The sequence below is a fragment of the Spironucleus salmonicida genome, chromosome 2 (genome assembly GCF_000497125.1).
Source record: "Spironucleus salmonicida strain ATCC 50377 chromosome 2, whole genome shotgun sequence".
Classification (NCBI taxonomy): Eukaryota; Fornicata; order Diplomonadida; family Hexamitidae; genus Spironucleus; species Spironucleus salmonicida.
This window is the reverse complement of record NC_090597.1, coordinates 106,193-122,369: the sequence shown is the minus strand read 5'-3', so window position 1 is coordinate 122,369 and position 16,177 is coordinate 106,193. Positions and strand designations below refer to the sequence as shown.

Genomic DNA, 16,177 nt, shown 5'->3' with positions numbered 1-16,177 from the left:
TTAAGATATAATTTTGAGTAATAAATATAATCACAATTTATATAGAAAATATAATATAGTCGGATACAATATATAAATTGTATACTTTGCATAATTCTTAAATGTATACTACTAGCGTCAGAATTATAAAACTATTGTCATTTTATTTCACTTGTAAAACAATTAAAAAAACATTTAATTTCGGAAAGAGATATCTTATAGTTAGTAATAATGTTAATAGAATTTTATCACATTCCGGCCAATAAAATACATTAATTGTAGATTCTGATATATAACATTTATTTTTAATAATATATGCTGCTATTATATTCATTGTGATGCACTAACTATTTTATTACGCCAGATTTGAATAATATATTTAGAAATTATTAGTTAGCCATGATAATAGTTTTACATAAGAATAAAAATATATACTAAATCTAATTTCAACGATGTAGTAAATCATAATTAAATATATTTAATTCTGTAGAGTGCTTGCCTTAGGAAGCCAATCTTATTTAGTGATTTTTAAATATTTATTTGTAACTTAAGTTATATAATAAAAAGTATTTCATTTTCTTAGTAACTGTTATTAGCTATAAAATAAGAAGACTTAGATTTTGCATAAACTAATAACTATTATTATCTAAGTATTATTACAAAATAGAGTAATTATAAATATTTAAGTTATTACCTTGGCATGTTTGATTATACTTAAATTATTTTTCTCCAAAACCTTATTTTCACATTTCATATTTATTTCTCTTTAGCTTTATTAAATCAATTATGCGCACAAAGTTTAACGATCAAAACAACGATGCACTTGAATTATTATTCTTTCCTAATGCACCAATGTTCATTTCCAAAAGTAACGTTAATTTACGTCTTTTCATAACTAATATTATAATTACTATTCCAATAACCAAAATTGATGTTGATATTACGCCTACGACGATATATATAATAATATTAGTAGATGCAACTATTTAGCATTCTTCTGGTGATGTTAAACAGTTGATACACTTTCCGTCTATTAATCTACGAGGCATTAAACAAGACTAACAACCTACTACTCCGCATTTAGAACAGTTTTTAATCATCATATTTTAGCACTAGCATTGGAAACCAATAATCGTACCTGTATCACAAGGTCTGCATGCATTATTAGATAAAAATTAGTCAATATTGCAAGATGTACATGATGTTTCAATATTTGAACATGTTTTACAGATTTTGGAGCATTATTTGCAAACGTTGATTTATGTAGTACTAATGTCACAAAATTATAAATTGGAGCACTATGAGTCAGTTTAACATTGATCTGGCAAACAAACACCATTTACCAATTTGTAGTTATTACGACATTCTATACAATCCTCAAAGTCGCATTAAGCACAATTCGCAATTAATTTAGTTCCGCACTGACATTTGCTATTGATTGGAATATTTTTATTACATGCTGTACACATTGTTAATGCATCATACATACCAGACACGCATCTTTGACATATGTCCTTGCTAATACATTTTAAACAAGTTTCCTTGCAGAACTTACATGACTCGCCGCTTAAGAAAAAGAATTAATACATGATGCACATTTTTCACCATCGCAAGATGCATAATTGAGTATTGGATTTTTACTCATGGAGCATTTACATGATGTTTCAAAAGGCTAGTTTTCCGAGCAAGGGATACATGGGGTATCGGTTTGGGGTTGCAGAGGACAATAATTTGAATTAGCACAGTTATTAGCTGAAGCAGAGCAGGTTCCTGTCATATACTGAAATGGAAAAATAGGTATTATATTAACAACAGAAATGCGTAAGTTATTTTTAGAATTAGTATCTTATTATTTATAATAATGAAATAGCACAGAAATAAGGTTCAGTAAGAAATATAATAATTATAAAAATTATTATGAACACATATATGGTATTTAAATGTTAGCAGCTAGGTTAACAAGCCAATTACTAGGAACTTAACATTTATATACATTTTAGTATTCTTACAAGTCATATTTTAAATGTATATTTACTATTAAGCAAACAAATATTTTCAGTATGATTTGCTAGACTATACAGGATACTATTATCTTCGAGATGAATTAAGTAAACTTATTTTAGTTGTCAATGATATGCCAAAAGCTATACTCTATATAAATTAGACAATAATAACGTAAATTTATGAAAATAAGATGTACCATATATAAAAATTCAATTGACTACAAATCCTGATTTATTAGTAAGCAGTTGTTATCAAAACAAAAGATCTACCAATTCCAGCCCTTAATTATCATGACTCTGAAATTGGCGGTTTTCAGTACGACTTATATGCCTTATTATACGATCTATCAGTAAGCAGATCATATTTGTACAACATGAATCTAATAATTTATGATACAAAATGTGATATACATCTGGTAATTATCCCATGAATTGTATTTTGGATTCTTGGGACAAAGTTTGGTAAGGAAGATTTGATGAATCATGGATGTGAGGGGTGATAGTGATAGTTATTATGGATATCGAATAACTTAAAGTTGTAGTTTGTTTAGTTTTGTAGAGTTGGGTCGGACCTCATTTCGCGAAGGTCAGATTTCATATTTTTGTGAAATTTATGGTTAAATATATAATATTAATAATTAATTTTAAAATGAAAGAGAAAAATATTAGTTTTAATAAAGTAAAATATGTATGTATAAAAATAGAGTAAATGCAAAATTTGTCTGAAAGTTTGAAAATAAACGTGAGCGTAGAATTTGGTAACCTAATACAATCTGCATGAATATAATTTGGTATCGGTATATTGATATCTTGGGATGGAACTCATTTCTGTCCCTATTTATATACTTAAATAAATACGACACTAGTTTACTAAACTAGATACTTACCGTGAATACTGCAAAAGTTTGTACTAATATATCATAATCAAGAGGATGACTAGATTTGAAGATATCTTACATTGTTTAAATACGATGCATATTATTTTTTCATATTTATTATAAATACTATGCGAGCATTATAATACTGAAAGCTTTAATAGAATCACGATACAATGGTTATAGATTTATGGAAGTTTATTATCTACAACTATGGTAGCTTAAGTACTATATAGAGTAATTTATCCGTAGCATATCAGATATTTGGTAATTGTTAGTTTAATATTGTACTTTCAATCAATTGCAACAAGGGATTCTATATGGAATATTTTTCGAGAATATTAACAGAAAATATAAGTGTTTGGATAATTAAAGTCTGATGATATTGTCTCTTTTTCTATTTCCATGCGAAATAAGCTGTAGCCATATAATTATTAAGAGATAAATTTCAATAAATATGAGTATTTTATTATTATAAAAAATGATTATTATAAACGTGCATAATGCATATTAACCTCACTAAGAGGTAGCAAGGTTCAATATATTTAATAAAAGGGTTATATAAATAATAAAGAAATTATTAATGCCTAAAAAATAAACTAGTTCATGATATTTTTATTATGTTTAATTAATAGTTAGTCAGATGCAATGTGTTAATAGATTCATATTAATATTTTTTAATTTAGTAATCTCGTTACTATTTAAATTAGATTATATTTATTATATAATAATTAATATATAAAATTATAATCATCTTTAATATTCTCTAGGTATTGGTTATTATTTAGTAAGTTACACTACATTATTTTCGTTGATAACATTATTGTAATGTATTATTAAAATCATCTACATTAATTTATTCACAATTAATATTAGCAAACTGCTATTAATACAAGAAAACATAGTATGAATTATAAAAGTTAGCAAATTCAGATTTATTTATCATATTTATTATTATAATATTATTTGAATGGATTAGTTGTTAATAGTTATAAAATGGGTATAAAATTAAATCAAATAATAAGTTACAAATAGGATATTATTAGTAATATTAAAATAGATTTATATGGATGTATTTAATAACCAAATATAAAGTTTTAATATGTGCTGCTATAAATAGAATTATAAATAACTCATATATTAAGAGCTTATAACATATAGGTATATTAATTTTTTTTTAATATATTATATTTAGCAAAGACTAATCATTGTATATAACTAATTTAGTTTTTACTATTTATTTATATTTATTATTATGAATTTTAGAGAGGATCAGTTTCTATATACGAATTAATACACTATAATAACTAACTACTTAACTGTCATTTAATAAGATTATTAATCAGCCAAACATAAATAACCAATATAATTATTATTCTATTGCATATACACACTTAATTATTAAAAAACTATTAAAAAACTAGCATTCTGAGGCGATGTACTCAGTTTTTAATCATATTTAATACAGGATTTCATCTGATATTAGTATAATTAAAATTTTCTAACATTCATATTATCCTATAACTTTCAATTAAATCTAATTTTACCTATCACAAAATGAGCGGTAGATGCTGGTCCGACGAGAATGAGTGCTCCAATGGATATTACTGTCCAGTAGATGTTGGATGGAGATACTAATACTGTTTGGAATGCAACTTCTCTATGCCTAGTAATGCAAAGTGTAAATGCAATAACACTCTTCAACCTTCCTGCAAGGAATGTAACGGGGATAAGTGTGAAGATTGCATATAAAACTATTATATTAATGGTGATAAATGTGAAAAGTGTAGCGACAATTGTTACTACTGTGATTCATCCACTGAATGTACTTTGTGTGATGGGGGATATTACCTTGAAAATGGCTCTTGTAAAAAATGCATTTCGCCATGCGAGAGTTGCATTTCTGCTACAGAATGTGTTTAGTGCCCTTCTGGTTACTATTTATCAGCTGACAATAAATGCCTCAGCTGCTCGAAGGATATGCCAAGAGGTTCCCGATGTGTATGTCGTTATACAATGCAAGAAGGGTGCGCATAGTGTTATAATAATGATTGTTAGACCTGTGCTAAAAATTACATTCTAGTGAATTAGGCATGTAAACCTACTTGCACCAAGTAGAACGATTGTTTAGAGGGTTAATATTGTGATGATAATAAATATAGATCGGGATAATGTTACGGATGCATGGATAATTGTCAGAAATGTATCCGTGCTGACTATTGTTCTCTCTGTAACGAAGGTTATTATACTGCAGAGGACGGTACATGTAAGCCTTGCAATAATGATATGCCAAGCCGTAGCGAATGCCATTGTGCAGGCAAATTAATTGCTAATTGTAGCAGATGTTCTACAACTGGCTGTTTTCGCTGCATCCACGATTAAGCCACAGTCAAAGGATAATGTCTTTACAACGAGTGTACGATAGATACTTAATGCATCAGTGGGGAATACTGTCAGTCCCATACTAACATTTTTAATTAGTGTACCAAATGTGATAAATCATGTGAAACGTGTACCGAATAATCGAACAAATGCACTAAGTGCTTTTCAGGGAATTATTTAACGGATAAAAATAGTTGCGCAAAATTATCTGAAAACTGTCTTTCGGCCCATCCTACAGGTAGATGCTTAAAGTGCGCTTCTGGTTTTTACATCAATGCTCAAAACAATTGTTCACAGTTGTCTCAAAACTGTCTTTAGGCCAACATGAGGGGCTCGTGTTTGGTGTGCGAAAATTCATATTTTATTACAGCATAAAATACCTGCCAATACTGCTCCAAATCAATGCCAATTGGCTCAAGTTGCCAGTGCGGCAACACGAAAAAAACCAACTGTGCGCAGTGCGACAATAACACATGCAGGACCTGCATAAAGGGTTACTCGTCAATTAATGGAGACTGTAAGAAAGACCCCTGCCGTGATGATGCAGAATGCAAGTCTAACGAGTTTTGTCCGACATCGGATCCTGATGCTACTAGGTTTTGTAGAAAATGGGATAAAACCTGCTCTACATGCCGCTCAGATGCTAAAGCTTGCACAGCGTGCGAGTTAGGCAAGTTTTTGTTCTAAACTAAATGTGAAACCTGCAAAACTGGTCAGCCAATGGATGTATCCTGCTAGTGCGGGTCCAAAACTATCAAAAATTGCATAAAATGCGTAGGTGACGCCTGCTAGATGTGCGCCGATGGAATGTTTTTACAGGACGGGAAATGCATCAGCTGCTCAAAGTTAAAACTTGGAGAGGCGTGTGCTTTTTAAGGGAATATGGTAGATAACTGCAAGGAGTATGACTCGAATTAGTGCAGTGTTTGCGTCAACGGAGCGATGGCGGTTAATGGGGTCTGCAAGGTCTGTAGCGAGAATTAGGAGCTTTCTGGGTGTAACAACAAAAGTGTTGGAAAAACAGTGGGGATTGTAGTGGCTGTTTTGGTTATTATCATGCTGAGCATTGGAGTTGGAATTTTTGTTGTAAAAAAGGTTAAAAGAAATAATAAAAAGATCGAGGGATTGGTTTCAGGTGAAGTAACGTAGGGGTAGGTACTTAAAATAGGGGCAAGTAGCCCGTAAATGAGAGATTAAAGTGATCAAAATTACTGAATTACATTGGAATAGTTTTGGTGTGAGTGATATTGTGGCGAAGAACAGTCAATGTGTAGCAACTGAATAAAATTATCGAAATAGAAGCTTTTGTTCATTTTGCGTTATAATTAGGTAATTTTATTTTTATTTTTGTAGGTTTTACTTAGATCTATTATTATATACGTTAAATAGTATTTTATATTATTATTCAAATTGAATTCTTACATTGGAAATTCAAAAAAATATTATAAATTCATATATAATATATATCACTTTTTACCCCTCTTGATAAAATAATAAGCAAGGCCTCCTGCAACGGCGCCCACGACGACAACCGCCCCGATCACAATCCCGGTAATTGCCCCGCCACCTAGCTTGTTGCTGGCCGGGGCCTCGGGGTCCACCGGAGCAACCGGTGGAGCTGGGATATTTGGGTCTGTTCCAATGGGCCAGCATCTTGCTGCAATTTTTATATATCCGGTCATACAATCCGCACAACGCGAGTTATCATCCAATTTCATTCCTGTTAAACAGGTAGCGCATTTTGGCATAATTCCGGTCTCACAAGTACCGCAGTTTATATTATTTGTACATTGGCAAGGCGAAGTAGCACCATCTGTACATGATTTAGCAGTTCCATTATCGCAGAACTAGTTATTATTGAGTGAATCACATTTTGGAGTGCATTTGCCTGCTATTGTTGTTACGTGAGTAGCAGGATTACATGAGTTGCATGAAGCTGTGGATTAGCATACAATGCAGTTTGCTTAGCATGGTTTACACGTTTTGGTCGTTTTATCGCAATAACCTTTATTCTCGTGTGAGCAGTCGGTATGTCGTGTACACTCGGGGGCTGCGTTATTTACTTGCTTATTGCTATTATGCTCAGCCATTTTGAAGATTATGATAAATATTATATTAGTTAATCAGCAAAGCACTATTTTGCTGTTTTTAAATATTATAACTAAAAGTATAACTTACATATTAAAATTGGCCCAAAAACTAAAAACTAGTCATTTAATTATTATAATAATAAATACCTCTAACTATAAAATGTAATGTATAAGACAATAATTACTTACTTTAATATCACATATAAAGATAGCTTAATGTAAAAAATAGAAAATCTTTTGAAAGGTACTCAGTAATTTAAAGATTTCAGATATCTGCAAATAGTTATAATAGCAGCTAATTTTATTTAAAATTATGTAAAACAGATATTGACATATTATATTGATTTTACTATTTTCTTAACACTTTTCATATAATATCAAACTACTGTGCATAGCAAAAATTAATAACTTCTATTTGCAATAAAATAATGATATCATAATTATAACTTAGTAGGTACGAATTCTACTCTATTGAATAATTTATACGCTGAATAATAAATAAAGTATAATATTATATAGAACTAATTATTTAATATCATAAATCATAACTACAAGTAAGAAGGAAAATAACAAAATGAATTTAATATCATTAATATATTATTCAATTAAATTAATACTATCATTATATAATATACACTTTATATTGAAAATGCATTTATGTGGAGAAGAGATTTACGATACGAATTTGTCACTCCACAGGATTTGGCGATCGTATCTCAAAGGAAGCCAGCTAAAGCTTTGAATCTATACCAGTAAACGAATTCTGTGAATTTTGTTGAGATTTATATTATTTTGTTCCAAAAAGTTCATTGCTATCTAATACGTTGTTTTTGCTGCTAATAAATGGTTTCCTTGTACCTTTCCTTGGCAAATTTCCATCGAGATTCATTATGTTTCGTCTCGTCTAGGATGTGGGGCTTTCCACGTTATCATTAAATTAGCCAGATTCCGTCTATGATCGAGCCTTTTTCTTCAGTATTGCGGTTTTAATGAACGGCATAACTCCACTGACTTCAGTTTCTAGCTCTTTTGCCTACCTCACATTCTTTCTATGATACCAGTAAGAGCTTCTGATATTAAAGTAGGTTAAACTAACAAAAACAATAACTAAAGCAAAAGTTTGGAGAATAACATGAATGGGCGTACTGAGGTAGTTATTATTTTATGAATAATAATAATCCCCTACCGCTGCTATAAACTGTGCCCAAATTGCTGATGAGATTAGGTTTATCGAAAACTCAACTGCCGATATTCGCATCATTACTATAATATTGACAACGTTAAATAACATTTAGGTGAGCAAGCTGGAGAAAAATATGTCATACTAAAGAATCGCAGTTAATATTTCACCAGGGTATAACAATCCAACGACTGCATTAATGCAGAAAGACGAAAGCGAAATTCTGTAAATAGCGCCAACCTCGCCATATCGTCCGAGAATCAAATCAAATACATAAAATTACGTACCGCTTAATATTATAGCTAGAAGAACCATAGCTTGGCCTATGATAGCATTTCCTGCCGAGGAGCCAGTAAAGTACCCAGCTGCCATAGAATCCTAGATCGCATAATATATTTATGTTGCTAGCGGAAGCCCTAAGCCTATGAACAGGGCTAGCTTCTGTTGGGGTTTGAATCTGAATCTTGCGAGAAATATGCACAATAATAGCGTTATTGGGGGACCTGCTAGTTTATAGATCTGTTCTCCAAAGTCTTAGACAATATCTGTTACAGCTAGGTACTAAACAGCATTAAACGAAACCTAGATAGCAGCTGCCAGAATAAACAAATAAAAATGAGACGCCATGTTAAAAAAGTACCTCTTGTATACTGGAGGTGCTAAAAACACGAATAGCAAGGCAAATGGCAGCATCGAGAATATGCTAACCGCTGTTTGCATGAAAAAATCATCTATATAGACATCCTATATAGCTACTATGACAGCTAAAATCTATGATAGTATGACGAATATAAGGTGAACTCCGAGGCGCTTAACCAGCTTTTTGACAAAAATTTACAAATCTTTTCGCTTTTCCTTCCCAATTAAAAATATAATTAAAATTAAAGCAAGTAATATTAGTAATCCTAGTGAGGCAGGAACAAAAAAACTAAGCACGTACTGCTTGGTCAGGCCAATTTTAACGCATTCTTAATTACTAAGTTGGTACCTAGAGCTGCAAGAAACGCAAATTGCACGACCAGCCTCATTGCTATAGCACACGCCATTCAGCCCTAGCTCGACTTTGCAGCAGCAGAGCGCAAATAGCCCACTCGTGCATTTGCACGGCATGTAGCCTTTCGCGCACTCAGAGCACACATTTCCACTCCATCCTTCATCGCACTAATCGCACCAGAAACGCTATACTGACGCAATGCACCGGCCCCGCAGCTGCCCATTCTATGGAACCGTCAGAACACCACAATTTCCCTTAATGTTCACCAACGTGCTATCGCACTCCACGCACATATTTTTCAGTTTGTCAAACTTCCTGCAAGTTCCGTCTGCGTATACTATATTGGAACCCTCAAGCGCGCATGAATCGGCGAAATTGCTCGCGTGCTGTTTGCAAACACCCTGGAAATTGAACTGAACTGAGCACTGCTAGCAGTTAAAAGATTACTGTAAATTATCACACTCGAAGCAGTAAATATTTCCATCCCAATCTGACCCGCAGGACTCGTTAACTTGCTAAATACAAGATACTCCAAAACTCAGAAAGCCGGTATCGCACGTTTAACACGAATCCTGTAGCTTATAGCCGGTCTGGCAGCTCGCGCAAACTATCCTACTTCCAGAGTAGAAGCAGACGCCGTAGCTGCAGCTGTCGCATGCCCTGAGGCAGAGGTCCTCTCCAATTTCAAGTTTCTGTTCGTCTGGGAGCAAGTTTGAGCTGAAATACCCAGACGAGCAGCCTTAACAGACTCCTGAAAAATCAGTCTCGTAGCCCTCCGCACACTTGTCGCAGAGCGGTAGGGCGAAGTTCGCAGCACAAACGCTGCAGAACAGATCGGAGGGGTCTGCGGCATTCTGAAAGCAGTCTCCAGTGGGAATATTTGCATCAATATAGCACGAATCTCGTAGCTACAGCTCGGTGCACTCGCCGCAAGTTGGTCCTTTGTAGCCTTCGTAGCAGGAGCAGATTTTTTCGGTTTCTGTCGTAAAACACACCCCGTGGGGGTTCGAGTCCTGCTCGTAGCACTTTTCTTCGTAAAGCACAAAATTTGGAAAGCAGTCGAGGCACTTGTAGTCGTTTGGTAGCATGTAGCAGCGCCCGGTGCACTCTGGCAGCGTGCACTTTTCGAGGCACGAACTGCCGATGAGCAGGTAGTCTGCCGCACAGCCAACGCAGATTAGCGCTTACAGTTCATCTAGATAACAATCGTTTTGCCCCACCTTTGGCCAGCATTTAGCCTAGTCTTACACGAAACCTTCAGCGCATGAGTCGCACTATATGCCAATAAGGCCCAGGGCACACTTCGTGCACAGTGGCCCATTCTCAGTCAAAAAGCAGTTTCCTTGAGTGCAATCTGTGCATTTGCGGTAGCAGCCCCCAAATTATAGCTCAAACCTGTCTTCCACATCGCAAGCGTCGCATCCTCGTCCAAAATACCCTAAATAACAATCCCCTAGGCAGTTCAGAACTAGCGCAATACCGACATAGCAGCGGTTTCCTCGGCACGTTTCACAGTACTAAAAGCACTCGCCATTAACACTCATAAACCCAGGGGCACAATCTGAACAGGTAGGCCCAATTAAATCGCCCGCACAAGACTTGCAGGAAATCCCATCGCTCCCTGTGGAGTAACAGTCTCCATCGCAATCTGTGCATACTTTGGTGCATTTCCCTTCGAAATCAGCCGCCCCGGTGCTGCATATCTCGCAGTTATTGCCCTCTGCGAAACTATCACATTTGCAGTTGGTATCAGGTTAGCAAACTCCGTAAATGCAGTTTTCCGTGGAGCACGAGTAGAGGCACCTTTAGTTATATAGGGTTTACCCTTCGTTGCAGGACAAACAGATTATGTCACCTTAGTATGCGATACAGTGACCGCGCAGCTCTTCAGGATCTTGTATTTCACAACACTGATTGTTGTACAGTTGAAATCCTGGTAAGCACTAATCGCACGCAGTTCCGACAGTACCATCGTGGCATTAAATACAATTGATCTCACCATCTTTATCGTAGTAGCAGTTCCCAGTTTAACATGAATAACAGCGTTTGTAACAGTTTCCATCGACTTTTAAAAAGTCTTCAGCGCAGTCAGCGCAGTCTGGCTATCCCCAGCCAACCAGACAGGCACCACACTCCCAAGGGCCTGTGTTTCCAGACAGATAAACACAGTACTCACCTTTTGTGCAAAATCCGGTAGTGCATTGTACCTTGCAGGAGGGGTTACTTGGGTCTGTGCAGAACTGGCAGCAGGAGCCAGCAGTGTTGTCTTGGCACATACACTCTCAATTATAGCATGGAAAACCGTTACAATCATTTGATGATTGGCAATAAACATTAGAGCATATCGCAGTCTCAATGGTAATTGGCTAGAACATCCAGAGTAGTATGAGTATCTTTTTGGAATGATATTGATAAGTAAAATGTATTTAATTATATAATTAAAAATTTAGATTATATGAAATATATAATTATTTGAATGTAAATAATAGAATATTCGTATAACATATTAATCTAAAAATTGGATATATGCTGTAAAAAACAGGTTATATTAAATAATACTTGATAAATTACTTTATCAGTTTCTTTTAATATTCACATTATATACTAAAATATTTTATTTTAGAATTAAAAAAATATCCAAAGTTATGTTTCATATAATAATAGTGTATTTGTAAATATTTTAACTTAAAGATTTAATACGAGAGTACTTAAATCTGGCAATAGCTTGAAATAACCATTAGTAATTTAAGTCAGTATAGTGAGTATAAACAAACATTTAAAAAAATATAGAAACTTACTGTAAATTTAGCAAGTTTCGTGTAATTCGGATTAAATTAAGGTATAAATGATGCATTTAATATACCTTTATAATTCAAATATCATCTTAGTTATTATATAATTTATTATATAACAATATTAAATATACCTTTTTAATTTAGTATCACCTTAGTATACGAAAATAAAAAATTATATATCACTCAATCTTCTAATTATAATACCTACCTTAATTTTTAGTTTAAATTTTACTAACTGAGCAGACTTAATTTAAATTATTATTTTAATATATAATATTTAATTTTAACTATTATTGCGATATTTACATATTCTATTTCTTAGATTTCACTATAACCCATTAAATTATTAATAACGATTGAAAATCTTACATTATATAATTATAATAATATTCTCTTAAATATAGTTTTATAGTTAAGATGACAGGCTGCCATGTAGTAGGATGCATCGAGTGCCCAAATAACCCTTACGTATGTCAGGCGTGCACTACGGACTTTAAGTTGGTGGACAATTACTGCCTTTCACCATGTAGTGCCTGTCCAGAAGGCACCGGCTGTCAAGGCAGTTCGTCAACTTGTACTGCGTGCTCGAATCCCAACTGCCTTAATTGTGAAGGAATGTGGTGTCTGCAGTGCAAGACTGGGTATAAACTACAAGGCCATATAAACTGCAACAAGATGACATGTAACGACTGCTCTTATGGTTTTTTCTGCGACGAAAAGGCTCTAGTAAGCTGCATAGATTGCACGAGAATTCCTGAAGGAAAATTCTGTAACTGCTATCACTCGCGAACTTAGAATTGCCTAGCCTGTAACTAAATAACTGGCAACTGTTCTAATTGCCTGTAGGGGTATTTTCCAGCCAAAAATGGGGAGAAGTGCATCCGTAACGGAACCTGCCTGGTAACACAGGACTGCGGTCTGAACCAGTTCTGCTAGGGCTCCAAGTGCGTTAAAGGGGATCTGGCGCACCCGGTCTCCTGCGGCGAGCTGCTGAACTGCACGTCCTGCGTTTCGCCGTTCTTCTGCCTGAGGTGCAGCGGCGACTACCACCTCGGGGAGGACCTGAAGTGCCTCACGCCTCGCTGTGAGACGCTTGGGCTGAACCAGTACTGCAAAGACGTCAACGTCCCCGCAGCGTGCCCTGGCCCGTTCGCGTGCAGGTGCCCGAACCAGAGAGACCACTGCGCGACCTGCGATTCCGACGGCTGTGCGACCTGTCTGGCTGGGTTCGCACTGAGCAAGCACGGCTGTACGCGGAACGTGTGCACGTCCTCGGCTGACTGCCTCTTCGGCAGCTTCTGCGCCGAGAAGGGCTGTCAGGGCTGCGAGAGCATCGGTAGCGGCGGGTACTGCAACTGCGGTGCGCTGGTGCAGAACTGCGCGCTCTGCAGCGACGGCGTATGCCTGAAGTGCTAGCACGGCTCGTAGCTGACCCAGGGCTACTGCGTGATCACGGACTCATCCGACGGCGCGGTGGACGTGAAGCTGATGATAGAGATTTCGGTTGCTATCATTATCGTCGTGATCGGCGTCACTCTCATCATCCTGTTCGTGATATTTAAGAAGTACTCGCCTAAGCAAAATGGGTTCGAAAAAATTGGTACATAAGACAAAATAACACCGAGACTAATGGATAATTCGCAGAATAAGTCATTAGAATTTAGTTTGTCCCATAATGATGAAGGTTCTAGCACTCTCGTTGAATAATGATAAACTTATAATTAATATTTATTATATAATTTACTAACTGAGTTTAACACCTAACCTCACTATTATACATACATATTTTAATGTCTAAGTGCGTCTAAATATTAAATTATAGTTAAATTATATACAATAGTTTATAAAGACTTTATTCATAAGCTGTGTGTATGATTTGTTAATGTATCAGAAAAAAAATGTTATTAGTTTCGTAAATTTTCCTCAATTAATATAAAATATTATATAATAATATATAAAATATATAATTTACCATTTATTAATTTACAAATTTCACAACATATTATTCCTATGTTATCCAGATTTAGTTGCATAAAATATTAAATATATTTTCTATTAATGTGTAATACATTAATAAATAACGATTCTTAGATTGAATTTTAACAGCTTGAGTAATTATGACTGCTAAAGAACCAAATTATTCGTTTTTATTTTTATCAGTTCAAAATTAGTATTAATTCAATTAAATAAATTGATATAATAAATAAAATAAAATTATTGAAGCATGCATGAAACTTTATTCCATAAATAATATTTTTTTAATAATACAGTCATCACAATCTAGGCTAAGCGCTAATTTCATTAGATTTATTCATATAATTAGTTATAATATAGTAAATTATATATAATAATATTATAGTATATATGAGTTGCTTAATAATTCTTCGTTTAAATATTGAAATGGAATTATGAAATAGATTTTTGCTGATTCATATTTTGGTAACCAATTCATTGTGTTTAATTATAATGTGATATTTATTTGAGTCTGTCAGCTAATTTTAAAATACTTTTATTTTTTGTGAAAGTTTCTTCCACGTAACTAGGATTTATGTTGCAATGATTGAAATCTATAATCATTGTAATTCATAATTTTATGATATTTTAATTCAATTCTATAAAGTTATATTTAATTACTTTGTATCCAGTTGCAATCTATAGATTTAAGAAGTGATTGTTAATAATTATAATAATTTATTGTCTTTATGAAATATAATTTTCGCCATTAGATAAATAAAACTTACAAACAACCCACCTAGCACTATATTACTAGAGAGCTATAATTATCTTCTTTACTACTCAAGCTTAAATCTAAAGTTCGCTTGTATTAATTGCACATCATATTATCAGATACGCTAAGTTTGGATTCCATCTTTTCGAACCCATTTTGCTTAGGCGAGTACTTCTTAAATATCACGAACAGGATGATGAGAGTGACGCCGATCACGACGATAATGATAGCAACCGAAATCTCTATCATCAGCTTCACGTCCACCGCGCCGTCGGATGAGTCCGTGATCACGCAGTAGCCCTGGGTCAGCTACGAGCCGTGCTAGCACTTCAGGCATACGCCGTCGCTGCAGAGCGCGCAGTTCTGCACCAGCGCACCGCAGTTGCAGTACCCGCCGCTACCGATGCTCTCGCAGCCCTGACAGCCCTTCTCGGCGCAGAAGCTGCCGAAGAGGCAGTCAGCCGAGGACGTGCACACGTTCCGCGTACAGCCGTGCTTGCTCAGTGCGAACCCAGCCAGACAGGTCGCACAGCCGTCGGAATCGCAGGTCGCGCAGTGGTCTCTCTGGTTCGGGCACCTGCACGCGAACGGGCCAGGGCACGCTGCGGGGACGTTGACGTCTTTGCAGTACTGGTTCAGCCCAAGCGTCTCACAGCGAGGCGTGAGGCACTTCAGGTCCTCCCCGAGGTGGTAGTCGCCGCTGCACCTCAGGCAGAAGAACGGCGAAACGCAGGACGTGCAGTTCAGCAGCTCGCCGCAGGAGACCGGGTGCGCCAGATCCCCTTTAACGCACTTGGAGCCCTAGCAGAACTGGTTCAGACCGCAGTCCTGTGTTACCAGGCAGGTTCCGTTACGGATGCACTTCTCCCCATTTTTGGCTGGAAAATACCCCTACAGGCAATTAGAACAGTTGCCAGTTATTTAGTTACAGGCTAGGCAATTCTAAGTTCGCGAGTGATAGCAGTTACAGAATTTTCCTTCAGGAATTCTCGTGCAATCTATGCAGCTTACTAGAGCCTTTTTGCCACAGATCCTGCATTTCTGAATCATGAAGTTCTTGTAGTTTCAGGTCATCCCCGAGGCAATTTCGGTCAATCGCAGAGCTGGTCGTTGTGAAACTCTTAATAGATAATCTTCTTGAATGGTTTTCC

The 16,177-nt window shown here is 35.3% G+C and overlaps 6 protein-coding genes across 6 annotated transcripts; 2 read left to right on the top strand and 4 right to left on the bottom strand. All coding sequences in view use genetic code 6, as the record gives it.

Moving 5' to 3' along the window:
* Positions 1-785: 785 nt before the first annotated feature.
* Positions 786-1,577, bottom strand: SS50377_21348 (Cysteine-rich membrane protein 2; the record flags this gene model as incomplete). Its single annotated transcript, XM_067905280.1, has 1 exon — positions 786-1,577. One exon carries the CDS (start codon positions 1,575-1,577, stop codon positions 786-788), a length of 792 nt encoding a protein of 263 aa, XP_067766597.1.
* Positions 1,578-4,414: 2,837 nt separating this feature from the next.
* SS50377_21347 (Cysteine-rich membrane protein 1) lies at positions 4,415-6,454 on the top strand (the record flags this gene model as incomplete). The annotated part of the gene is made up of 1 exon (XM_067905279.1): positions 4,415-6,454. The coding sequence occupies one exon, from the start codon at positions 4,415-4,417 to the stop codon at positions 6,452-6,454; it is 2,040 nt and encodes a 679-aa protein (XP_067766596.1).
* A 251-nt stretch (positions 6,455-6,705) lies between these two features.
* SS50377_21346 (Cysteine-rich membrane protein 1) lies at positions 6,706-7,329 on the bottom strand (the record flags this gene model as incomplete). The annotated part of the gene is made up of 1 exon (XM_067905278.1): positions 6,706-7,329. One exon carries the CDS (start codon positions 7,327-7,329, stop codon positions 6,706-6,708), a length of 624 nt encoding a protein of 207 aa, XP_067766595.1.
* Positions 7,330-8,017: 688 nt separating this feature from the next.
* SS50377_21345 (Transmembrane domain-containing protein) lies at positions 8,018-11,779 on the bottom strand (the record flags this gene model as incomplete). The annotated part of the gene is made up of 1 exon (XM_067905277.1): positions 8,018-11,779. One exon carries the CDS (start codon positions 11,777-11,779, stop codon positions 8,018-8,020), a length of 3,762 nt encoding a protein of 1,253 aa, XP_067766594.1.
* Positions 11,780-12,715: 936 nt separating this feature from the next.
* SS50377_21344 (Cysteine-rich membrane protein 2) lies at positions 12,716-14,008 on the top strand (the record flags this gene model as incomplete). Its single annotated transcript, XM_067905276.1, has 1 exon — positions 12,716-14,008. The coding sequence occupies one exon, from the start codon at positions 12,716-12,718 to the stop codon at positions 14,006-14,008; it is 1,293 nt and encodes a 430-aa protein (XP_067766593.1).
* Positions 14,009-14,786: 778 nt separating this feature from the next.
* On the bottom strand, positions 14,787-16,076 carry SS50377_21343 (Cysteine-rich membrane protein 2; the record flags this gene model as incomplete). Its single annotated transcript, XM_067905275.1, has 1 exon — positions 14,787-16,076. The coding sequence occupies one exon, from the start codon at positions 16,074-16,076 to the stop codon at positions 14,787-14,789; it is 1,290 nt and encodes a 429-aa protein (XP_067766592.1).
* Between the last annotated feature and the right edge of the window lie 101 nt (positions 16,077-16,177).